Source organism: Protopterus annectens, chromosome 4.part0 (assembly GCF_019279795.1).
Source record: "Protopterus annectens isolate FY-2018-M chromosome 4.part0, PAN1.0, whole genome shotgun sequence".
NCBI classification, from domain to species: Eukaryota; Metazoa; Chordata; order Ceratodontiformes; family Protopteridae; genus Protopterus; species Protopterus annectens.
The window spans coordinates 552,564,921-552,577,226 of record NC_056733.1 but is presented as its reverse complement, the minus strand read 5'-3'; the positions used below and the strand labels follow the sequence as shown (position 1 = coordinate 552,577,226).

Sequence of the window (12,306 nt, the reverse complement as noted above, 5' to 3'; positions counted from 1 at the left end):
ACTATGCTTGTATTGCTGTAACTGTTTTATGCTGCACGTGTTATTGTACTAGTCATCAAGACTGGGATTGTGACTAGAAAGGGTTAGTAAACTAGTTCACTCACCTGGTAAACAAAATGCAAATAAATAAATGTTCTTCCAAATTGCCTCTTTGCCAAGTTTGTGTTGGTGTACTTTACTTTCCAAAGTTCCAAACCTTTTAAATGTATGTGCAGCTTTTGCCTTCATCTTTTGTTGTGATCTTTTTTATCCCCTTTTCACTTGCTACAAAATCCTTGATTTTTTTTTTGTTTTTTCCTTGATCCCCACCTTAAACAGATTAATACTACTTCTGCAATTGTCATCGTTTACAATGGACTCATACACCACTTCTGTGCCATTTCCTTCTTTTTGAACTTTTAATTTAACTCTTTTTGCAAGAAAATAACTGCTTGCCACATTAATATGTTTCAGTATACAATTCTGTTTAAAATTTACTCTTTCATTGCATATATCGCATTTTATCTTGTCAAATGCTTACGTTGTCTAGGGTATTTTACAGTGCATTGTATGGTGTATTCTCAAAATGTGCATGTTGTCTTTGTACTGTCTTGAAAATGTAGCCACTTCCTATCCCCTTATTTTGGCTTATTTTTGTCTCGTTTTAGAAAAAAAAGTATCAGTCTCTTCTGTTAGGTCCTGAAGCGAGCACACAGTATGCATGGTTTTCACTTTGTCTAAAGTCAGGGATCTTAAGTCATAATTACAGTATGACTGTATATCTTTTCAGTAATTTCCAAAATAAATTGTCCCTAAGCTGCCAGCTTTCTTGAAGCAGATATGAAATGTCCATTCTGAGCCAATATGATTGGGTGCCTAATGACATTGTAAGCACACTAACTGTGATTCTCAAAGTGGGGGACCTGTAGCTGCACAGTGGACAAACGTATATTAACTGCAGCTCCTGGGAGTGTTTCACCTTCTCCGTGGCTCAAGTCATGTCTGAAGTAATATATATAAAGTCACAACTTTGGCATGGGGATTTACTTCTCTGAGTTTGAGACTAGAAACTATAAGCTTTGCAGTTCTGCTAGGGAATTAAATTAAGGCCACTCTCCTGCTGAATCTCAAATTCTAATGAATTAACATCTACCTCATAAAATGCAACCATACCTCTCAATCTCTAAGCATTAAAAATGATAGCACTGACCTATAAGAATCTTAGTAGAGGATCAGAAAGAGAGAATTTTTTTTTCATAATAGAAGGTCTTTATATACTAGGACCTATATAGATGTGACAGGGAGCCTTTATATAGGCATAATTTATTCATTTAATAAGCTATATGCCATATACAAGTTTGCCTTTATGAGAAACAGTAGTAAATCAAGATGGATCCAGGGTAAATTGGAGGACCAAAATCATAACATTATGTCTAAATCATAGCAGCTGAGAGGCATGAATGCAGCAGTCATGTTTTTTACTATTTTCTTATTTTTCTTATACCTGAATCTGAGCACCTTCTGTCTTTGAATTGTTGTTATCTCAGCAAACCTGCTGCAGACCATTCTCTAACACTGCTCTCTCCGCAGGGCGTTTACTTTATTTCCTGTTTGTGTACCAATGACCTCATTTTATTCTCCTAGTTGCAGTAGCATGACAGCATCTCTCCCTGTAATTGGCTACTCAGGCTGCCCTTTGTAATCTGCTTCTACTTCCATTACTTTTCCTGGAAACCTTTCCATGGATGTGGGCCTTCTAGTAGTTGCTTAGGCTTTCTGACACTTGCTTATCAGGCTATCAAGTTCTTCACTATCCATGATACCTTTTCCACCTGTATCATCATACTACTCGGAGTGACTGTCCGTCACAGAAACAAACTGCACCTATTAGTCAAGGAGTGGGAAAGTTTCCTGATGTTTTTAGAAAAATTTCCCCCCGGTCAATAAGAGTATCATCTTTGGTCTTCCCAGAAAATAGGTCAAATAGCAGGCAGTAACTCTGTCATTAAAAGAAAGTGAGCAAGCAAGTAGCCAAACAGGATAATACGCTCAGACTCTTACATTAACATATTAGAGTGGATAGAGAACAAGTCTGACATTGAAGGTCATTTTGTACTCCTACTGCCTACTCTGACCTTTGACTCCTGATTGTCTCAGTTGTAACAATAATGTTAAAGATGACCTGCCAGTCCTGGCTTGTCAGATACCTCAGTGGGCACTGTTCTCTAACTGCGTCAGTGAAGCATCTTGTTCCACAACTTCATGGCGCATTGTTTTCTGTCTACTTTGTGTAGTAAATACCAGAAAAGTACCATGCCAAAGGTCTCATGCTCTTTTTTTGTATGTGTATGTGTATATATGTTCATATTTATATTTTGCTAAAATTACTGGACTTCTACTTTATTTATTGAAAACTATTTCATAATTTCTCCACAGTTACTTGATAGTGATCAAGAATTGTATAAGAACTTTCCACTAGTAATATCAGAACGCTGGCAGCAAGAAGTCGCAGAAACTGTATATGAAGCAGTAAACCTAGACACAGATAAAATAGAGGCCAGGAAGAAAGCAAAGAACAAACTGCTTGGACACGAGGAAGGTAATAATCAGTCATCAAGTAATTGTCTCTTTTTGGAGATTAATCTGAACATTGTGAAAGAATCTGGCAGAACATGTGAAATATGAGTAATGATAGTCATGTTAAAACAAGAAGTACAGTCCATTGTGAACTACCATTGTCTTCCAAATGAGTCAGTTCAGAAATCCTGTTTAAAGTGATGTGTTGCTGTTCTTGATTTCTTAGTTGTTTGCTTTGTTGTTGGAATGCATCCTTCTGTGGTTTCATCATATTTGTTTCATGATTTGTCATATATTTTCTTTTATTTTTTCTGTTATTTTTCATTCTGTGATGATCCTTCTACAAATAATTATCTGTGGAATGCCCTCTGACCTTTGATGTCATGTAATGCATTGCACTGAGGCTGTCATTCAGAGCATGAGTGCTAGGGTGTTTTTTTAAGCGATAGCAGTGAAATTATTCATTTAATTTCTGATGTCGGCGTTCTAATTCCTTACAACAATGGCCCTTATGATTTCAACAGGAAGTACATATGGACAGAGATATTGACATTGATGAGACTGTGTGGTTTCCTCCCTACTGCAGTGAGAGATGTTTGGGAAATCATAGATACAGTGGTTTCTGTTAAGATATAATGAGTTTCTTTTGCTGCTGATTACTAAATGAGATATATATTTTTGAACTGTGAATGCATTACTTTCACTTTGTGGCCATACTTAATGTTATCACTGCTGATTCACTGAGGTGCACTTTTGCTTTTGGTAATGCATAACAAATAAAGATAAATGCAAAGTGTAAGCAAGTAAACAACAGAAGAAATGAAAAAAAATATTGGGGGAAAAAAAAAGAATCCTTTGGATTAAATTGCTTCTGAAAGTATGAGTCATACTGTGTTTATCTGAAATGTACAACTTACAGGATTTGTTTCTTACATTTGGGATGTGAAGTTTGTCTAGGCTTAAAATGACCCGCAAGGATAGACAGCCTAATACTAAACTATGAACTTAGGCACACACACACACAATTCTTTTGTCACTGCAAAAAAATAAATAAATAACCATGCCAAATATTTATCCAGTTCTCATGCTAGTCATCAATAAAGGAAGTATCTAAGCTAAAATTGGCTTAATTTTAATTGTAGCATACATTTTACAAAGGTCCAGTGATAATCCTAAACATCAAATCCAGTAACTATTTCTACACTGCATTACATATGCCTATCCTATTTTCTAATACTCTTTAGCTGCTTAAACACCAAAGGAAGAAGAAAGGTTTCCAAAGACCTGCACCAATCTCTTGCTCATACATACAGTATAATACTTTTGGCAGTACAATTTGTTATTCTGCAAATCTGCAGTAATCATGATTACTTCAATGTACTCTAATGGAGACCCCAAGAAGCCTATTAAGAATACAGAGTACAGTGAGGCCTCAATTTGACTGATTTATCTCCTTAGTTCATCTAGGCAACAAACAGACTTTCAGGGTATTAAGCAACATGTGCTAAATAATTAGCCCTGGCCCATGACCATACCTCTGAACTGCCCGTTTTTTGCAGAATGCCCAAATTTTCACCTCATAAAAGTTGTGGTTTACTAAGAAATCAGTGAGTATTGAACTCATTAAAAAGTGACATACATTTCAGTTTCAGACTTCATTTCCTTCAGAAAATGCATTCTAACACAAACCATAAAATTCAAGCGACTTTCTAACTTTAAACTTTATAAGAGCAATATTTAAAACCTGTTCCTGTTTTGGGGCCTTTGACTCCATTATTTTAGGCTTTGTCCAGATTTCTTGTGCTAAGAGGTTGAGAGGCGTGCCATCTGACACTGTTTCATTAGAGACAGGCACATATGTTAATTTTCAATGACCAAGAAAAGACATGTAATATAAATTTGGAGGGTGTGAGTAGATTGGCCCCATGTTGGGGATGGAGAGGAACCTGTCCCCCTGGAAATAAAATTACATTTCAGTGACTCTGACTGATCATCAGGGCTTTATTCTTTGATGTGTCATAATGGAAACATTTACTATATCCTTCTTTTAAAATCAAGACAAATATACATTAAAATTATGTTTGGCTTTACTTTCTTTCTTTCTTTCTGTAAATGTCCTGGCAAGCCCTTCAGTAGTTTGTCCATGTATGTACAAGCACTCATGACACCAAAATGAAACATTCCCCAAACTCTCCCTTCAGTAGTTTATCCATGTATGCACAAGCACCAGAATGAAACATTTCACTCAATGACCCCTCCGGCAGTTTGTCCATACATGCACAAGCACTCATACTTCACTGAAATGAATCATTTGCTCCCAATAACTGCTTCAACTGTCTGTCCAAGTTTGTACAAGCACCAAAATGAATCATTTCGTTTTACAGATTCCTTCAGCAGTTTGTTCAGGTATGCACAAGCACCAAAATGAAAGATTTCTTCCAAAATACCCTATCAGCTGTTTGTCCAAATAGACATAAGCACCAGAATGAATAATTTGCCCCAACAACCCATTCAGCAGTTTGTCCAAGTATACACAAATGCTTGAATGAAACATTTCCCTGATGACCCCTTCAGCAGTCTGCCCAAGAATGCACGTGCATGAAAATTAACCATTTCCAGCAATGACCCCTTCAGCACTTCATCCAGGTATGCACAAGAATAAAACATTTCCCCAACAAGCCCTTCAGCAGTTTGTTCATGTATGCACAAGCACTCAAATGACACCAAAATTAATCATTCCATCCAAAGATCCCTTCAGAAGTTTGCCAAAGTATGCACAAGCACCAGAATGAAGCATCCCCCCAATGACCCTTTCAGCAGTTTGTCCAAGTATGTTCCAAAGATCCCTTCAGAAATTTGCCCAAGTATGCACAAGCAGCAGAATGAATTATCCCCCCAATGACCATTTCAGCAGTTTGTCTAAGTTTGCACAAGCACCAGAATGAATCATTCCCCCAATGACCCTTTCAGCAGTTTGTCCAAGTATGTTCCAAAGATCCCTTCAGAAATTTGCCCAAGTATGCACAAGCAGCAGAATGAAGTAACCCCCCAATGACCATTTCAGCAGTTTGTCTAAGTTTGCACAAGCACCAGAATGAAGCATTCCTCCATGACCCCTTCAGCAATTTGTCCATATAAGCACTTCAGAAGTTTGTCCAAGTATGTACAAGCACCAGAATGAAACATTCCCCAATGACCCCTTCAGCAGTTTGTCCATGTAAGCACAAACACTCAGATGAAACCAAAATGAATCATTTTTCCCCCAAAGATCAATTCAGAAGTTTGTCTAAGCATGCGCAAACATCAAAATGAATCATGTCCCACCAAAGTTTCCTCCAGCAGTTTGTCTGAGTATGCAAAATAAACAAAACAAATCACCCCCCATGACCCCTTCACCAGTCTGTCCAGGTATCAAAAATGAATTGTTCTCCCAATTACTCCTTCAGCAGTCTGTCCCAGTATGCACAAGAACCAGAATGAATCTTTCCCCCACTGACCCCTTCAGCAGTCTGTCCAAGTATGTTCAGCACCAGAATGAAACATTTCTCCTATGACCCCTTCAGTAGTCAGTCCAAGTATACATAAGCACCTCAATGAAATGGTTCCACCAATGACCCCTTCAGCGTTCTGTCCAAGTATGCACAAGCACCTTAATGAAACATTGCCCATAACAACCTTTCATCAGTTTGTCCAAGTATGCACAAGCACTCAAATGACACAAAACATGCTACCCCTTCCCCATATATGCACAGCAATTATACTAGTAAGTAACCCTACTTACTTAAAAGACTTGTTGTTTTTTCTGTCATAGTCTATCTGCCCATATACCAAATGTGCCCAGAGAGAGAGAAATTTAGATTTCAAAAACAGTAAATCTCTTAGCTTGCTGTGGGCACCAATGATACAGCCCAACACACTGTTTTTGTTACATCATGGCACTGTCCCCTCTACCTGTGCAGCCAATCACAGGTCTTTTTGGTGTGATGCTCAAGCAAGATGAAGGAAGCTGGGGGGGGGGGGGGGGCATGCAGGATTGTTTCTGACATCCATTTAGGACATATGTGTTGCAGTTTCCCTTAAAAGGAACTACTTTTTTTGTTTCACATTGGTGATTTGCTACATGGACAAAATAGCAAAAGGGCCAACTGCCCAGTTCACCACACCCTAGCAATGCTACTGTGCTCTAGCACTGTTTATCTTACATGACATCATGCTGGGGGCAGGATTTCACAGAAAAATAAGTTTCAGAATGCCAACAGAAGCTCTGTCTTGACAGTTTCAGCTAGGAAATAATTAATTCTACCAAAGAAAATGTACATAATGGTTGCCAATATGGCACATAATGCTACTATTTTAGTGCAGACAAAACAAAAACAGAGCATTTAAAAAGTATGACAAATCACTTTAGTAGTAAGATTTGTCTTCTTCAACTGTACAAAGCCATTATGCCAGCAGAACAACAATTTTCCATGTGTGCAGCTAAAGAGATATTATGTTAAGAAAATAACTATTAAGGCACAAAGTGCACTTACAATTTTTAAATTACTTAAGCATTATATATGAAGTCATTCTGTTCATATTATAAAAATATAAGCTCAATCTCGCAACTAGGGGTTTAAACAAAGCTCTCATTCCATGCATTCAGGGTCTGTTATATCAATTCAAACAGTTAATATAATAATATAATTGAGCTTTGCATGAACAGCACTCTACATCATACATGCATGCAAACATTTATAAGTATTTTAAATAACAATTTGAAATAATGTTCAACGTGCTCTTCAGATATATAGAGTGTTAGGAAATGTGAAGATGTTCTTCATATTCATCATTGCTGCAGTAGCCATAGCTGTATGAGATATATCCTGCCAAAGATATAAAAACTAGCCTGCATCCAAAGTTTCAGGGCACCTTCTGTGCACCCAAACTGTTAGCCAGCATAAAGACAGGTTTGGGCACCCAGCCATTCAGAGCTTTCCTGTCACCAAAGAGTACGATCCTCCGAGGCTTTCAAGAATTGGTGCTTGGCTTGTGCTTTTCCTTTGTTGAGCAGATAAGTTCCCTTTGAGGAAAAAAATTACATTATAAAATGTGTTGGTTTTATAACACTTTCCTATTTAGGAAAGTTATTTTAAAACTAGTATGTGTTGTAATCGACTGTCACAAGACTGTACTTTTAAAGGAGAGAAGTGTTTTTACCTGTCAGTTTAAAAGTTGTTTAAAGTATTTGAAAGCCATTTTTTTTTCTGTGGAGAAGTTGTGTTTTCTTTACTTTTGGGGACAGACAAAGTGTTTTAAAGTGCTTTTCACTGTGTTTTTATGTGAAAAAAATGACTTTTAAATATATCAATATTTACCAGAATTTGTTGCTTGTTTTCCTTGGGAAGGAAACACCATTTTCTCTTGACTATGCAACAAACTGTCAGTGCCATGGTTGGTCCTTCTTCCAGCCACAAAAAGGAAAAAATGAAGCAAACAGCCTTGGCCATCACAACAGTCTAGCAATTTGCTTCAGCCACAAGTGGGTGACTCTTCTGTGGGCATTAGTTGTACCTCAGACCATCATCTTTTACCCCAAAATCCCTCTGGTGTAGCATCTACAGCCAGCATAGACCAGGGTTAGCCACTTTCTCTGCGGCTACTGGGGAGTCCTCAGTGGCCAAGGGAGTGCCACTCTTGTTGGTCCTGGATGAGGGAACAGTTAAGGCTTCCTTATTTTGTCAGAAGGTTGTGCCCATCTTAGGGGAAGCTGGTGCTGTCATTAATAACACTGTTGGCACCATTTTACCTGTCAAAAATAAACAAAAAACTAAACATGTATCTGCTCCTCAAATTTCCTTGGATAGGAGTAGTTTACTTTATCTGGTTCAGTGTTTACAGGCTGTTGCTCATTGTTATAAAGTAGTTTCTCATAAAAGAAAGAGGGATTCCTCTTTTTCTGAAGAGATTCAAGATCCTGATTCTGGACAGTAAGATGAAGGGACAGATGCAGAGTTTTCTCATCAGATTTCTGATTCAGACTCAGAGGAGAGCTCAGTTTCTGATTTTCCTGGTGGGGGTTTCTATTTTTCTGAAACTATTTCCAGAATCTGTAAGTGTTTTCAGAGGGAGAACACTGACACTTCTCAGCACTCAGAAAATACTATGACATGCTGTAGAAGGAATTTCCAGACCCTTCACCCATTCCTCCAGTTCTGTCAGATCTGGAGGATGTGTGTGTTACTGCCTACAATTTTTCCTGATAGTCAGCCAGCTGCCCCTGAAAAGGTGGACAGAATGTGTAAAGTTCCTCCGTCCTTTATGTTTTTATAAATGCTTCCCAAACCTGACCCAGCAGCAATAGGTTTAGTTACTCTAACTGCTGCTAACCTACTCTTTGTGATAAGGAGGGTTAGATTATTGATAACTATGGGGAAAAGTGTACGCATCTGCAACCTTAATTTTCAGAATTTTGAATTGTCAGATTCATATGTTAAAGTATGTTCTAATTGTGAAATTGTGAGGAATGTTTTATCTGTGGTTTCTTCTTGTGATGAAAAATCTGCTTTAAATAATCTAGTCTCTTCTGTTGCACAAGTCAGTATTTATTCTTTACAATTTATACCCCTGCCTGTGCAGAGTGCTACAGCTTTCAGGTTTTAGTTAAAAAAAAATTTTTTTTACTTTTAAACTTTAGCAAACTGCTTGATCCAAGCAATTTCTACAGTTTATGCCACACATGGACCACTAGAGTGCTCAGGTTTGACATTAAATGGAACACTGTTGCATTAGAGAGACATCGAGATCAGCTGATTGTGCCCACCAATACCTTGCACCTGGGGAAATTGCCCCTCTTGCCCCACACTAGTTATGTTACTGCTTTCCTTCCTAAACCTGTTTGTGATAGTGACTAAGTTAAAAATCACTTCACAGCATGTTACCTCTTCCTCCTCAATCATGTTTACTGATAACAGTAGATTTACAACATGCTTATCTCCTCATTCCTATTCATCCAGACTTCAGGCATTTCTTGAGGTTTTGTATGTCTGTTTCACATTATCAGTTCTCTGCCTTACCTTTTGGACTAATCACTGCACTAAGAGTGTTCATAAATTGTGTAGCTCCATTTATAGCTCATTGCAGGCTATAGGGTATCCACATTTATCCATATTAGACAACTTGCATAGCATTGCAGCATCTTTATCAAAGTGTCTGGAATCTCCCACTTCGGTGAGATCTATTATACAAGCTGAGATTCCAAAAGAACATTCAAAAGTCTTTTTCTGATTTCTTCACACAGGATTGTGATCCCAGGATGTCAGCTGAACACATCAGTTCGAAGACCTTTAATTCCACAGGAAAGAATAGATCTATATCTAGATCTATTTCTAAATGTTTTCCACTCAGACTTCAGTCACTGGGAGGGAATACCTTAGGCGTCTGGGTCTCGTGGAATCTGTGATTCTCATGATACCCCTAGCAAGACTGCACATATGAAAGATACAGTGGTATTCGTTTAGTCCCAGCACTGACAGCCTTTGTCTTTTCAAATACCAGTGCTAGGGTTTGTAAGAAGACAAATCACTTGGTGGAAACAGGAAAGTTCTCATTTTGTACAGGGGCAGGGTTTCTTTGAGAACTAATCCTTCTTTTATGCTTAAAGTGGTATACAAGTTTACTTTAAGCCAAACGACCAATCTTCTCATTTTCTTTTCTGAACCTAAAATGAGGAAGAAAATATACTGCATACCATAGAGGCCCAGGCACTAGCTTTATAGAACTAAATCTTTCAGATCTTTGGATCAATTTTTCATTTCTTGTAAAGGTTAGAAGAAGGGATAACCTATGTTAAAGCAGACTATTTCCAAATGGTTGTCTAAGGCAACACTTTTAACGAAAGGAGATATGCCAGCACAGCTGTCTGGAACTTTGTAAATAATTATATGTCATTGGTGATTATCCACATGATTTGTGTAAGATGCTTATGTTACAAACGTATTAGAACTGTATGTTATGTGTATATCAAACTTGTTTGTATAGACGTGTGTTGAAAAGGGTTTGCAAAATGCTTGTGTTTAAAAAAGAACAGAAATGTACATGTACTATTGTAACTGTAAATGTATATATTTTAACAGTGGAAACTGGGACACAGGAGCTTAGTCTCTATCTAGTAAATTTCAGAAAAATATCTGAAATTAAATTACTTTATGGCAGCAAGGCGACACAATGTCTAAAACCAGGAACTGTCTGTATTGTCTTGGAAGTGTTTTATTGTTTTATGACTTCCAAAATCTATCAAAGCTCTGAGGAAAAGGCATTGTCTATGTATTTTCACAGGTAAATGCTAAATACCGCCAGATTCCAGCAATGGGGGTTTCACCTGAGATAGAATCAAATGACAAGAAATGATGCCATTCTGCAAGCTATCACAGCTGTAATATTTGAGATATTAATTTAAGAAGTCTCAGAGAGACACAGCATTCTGTATTCTGTGTTTGACTCGAGAACATCAGCTAGAAGATCCATTCACCACACATTTGCCTTGCTGTGTATGTAAATTAACTAGAGTGTAGTAATTCTCTTAGATATAGTCAGGAATATTGCAAAGCTTGGCTTAGATATTTTTATTTATTTATTTGAGACTGTCCTGCAATGTTGTTTTAAATATTTCCTGCGATTTTGAACCCTGATATTACTGTGAATATATACTTAGTATTGTCTTGTTCTTTTATTATTTATTATTGAATACATTTAAACCTTTCACTGTGGCTGATCTTTATAGAGATACATAAGTTCTGCGAGTAAAGGCATATTTATTTGGAGACACTGTGGGCCACTCCTAATAGCATTGCTCTTGGTCAAACTACCAGTTGTATTGATAGTAACTACTCAGTAAGATTAATCACCCTTTATTAAGGGCCGTAAAGTAGCTGATAATGAGCTGGCTGGTTACAGTGATAACTATCTTATAGTCTGGGCAAAAGGGGGCATAGCTAGTAAACCTGTGCCAGTCTTCCCCAGGTATGTGTGTGTGTGTGTGTGTGTGTGTGTGTGTGTGATCATAAATCAGACCTCAAAGAGTGTGTGCGTCAACTACTTCTGCAAGGACATGAAGCACTGGTTGGACAGAGAGGGTGCTGGAGGTCTTGGCTTAGCCACTCAGTTGAGATCTCAATTGTATAGTTGTGTCAGTGGGGAGTCTTATTGGGGACCTGGAAAAAGAGGGAGAAACCAGTCCTGTACTGACTGTGGTCTCTGTGTGCTATTAAGGGAAATTGCACTTGCTGCAGAGAGCTGCATCTGGTAATGCTGTGTCTGTGTACCTTGTCAGCCTGTCAGTGTACATCCCCCACTGGTGCCAGAGGTGAAGATTGAGGCTCCTTGATTACTGGTTCAGTGGTGGGCTGTCACACTGGGGACCTGGAAGGAGACAGATAGAGAAATCCTGACCCTTGATTGAGTGTGTCCCCTGTGTGCCATTAAGGGAAATTGTGCTTGATGCAGAGAGCTGCATCTGGAAATACTGGGTGTATCCATTTTTTTTCAAGTGCATGTCCCTCTCAAGTGCCTGTGGTGAGGATTCAGGCTGCTTGATTACTGGCCCAGAGGGACATCACAGAGGGGACTAGAGTTGTAAAATACTGGGGATAACCCAAAACATGTATTTTTTTTTTTTTAGAAAAGAAGGACATAGGTTCATAGGTTCTTTTTAAGCCTGAAAACAAAAAAGGGGACCAGCACACTTCAGCAGCAAGATTGAAATCCGAATAA

The 12,306-nt window shown here is 38.1% G+C and overlaps 1 protein-coding gene across 1 annotated transcript in view; it reads left to right on the top strand.

Annotated features, from left to right (window-relative positions):
* Nucleotides 1–12,306, top strand: part of GRK3 (G protein-coupled receptor kinase 3) — a 2,112,642-nt gene that overhangs the window by 1,964,121 nt on the left and 136,215 nt on the right. The window contains exon 18 of the mRNA XM_044068485.1: nucleotides 2,416–2,578. Coding sequence (XP_043924420.1) covers nucleotides 2,416–2,578 — 163 coding nt within the window. The remainder of the gene's footprint in view (nucleotides 1–2,415; nucleotides 2,579–12,306) is intronic.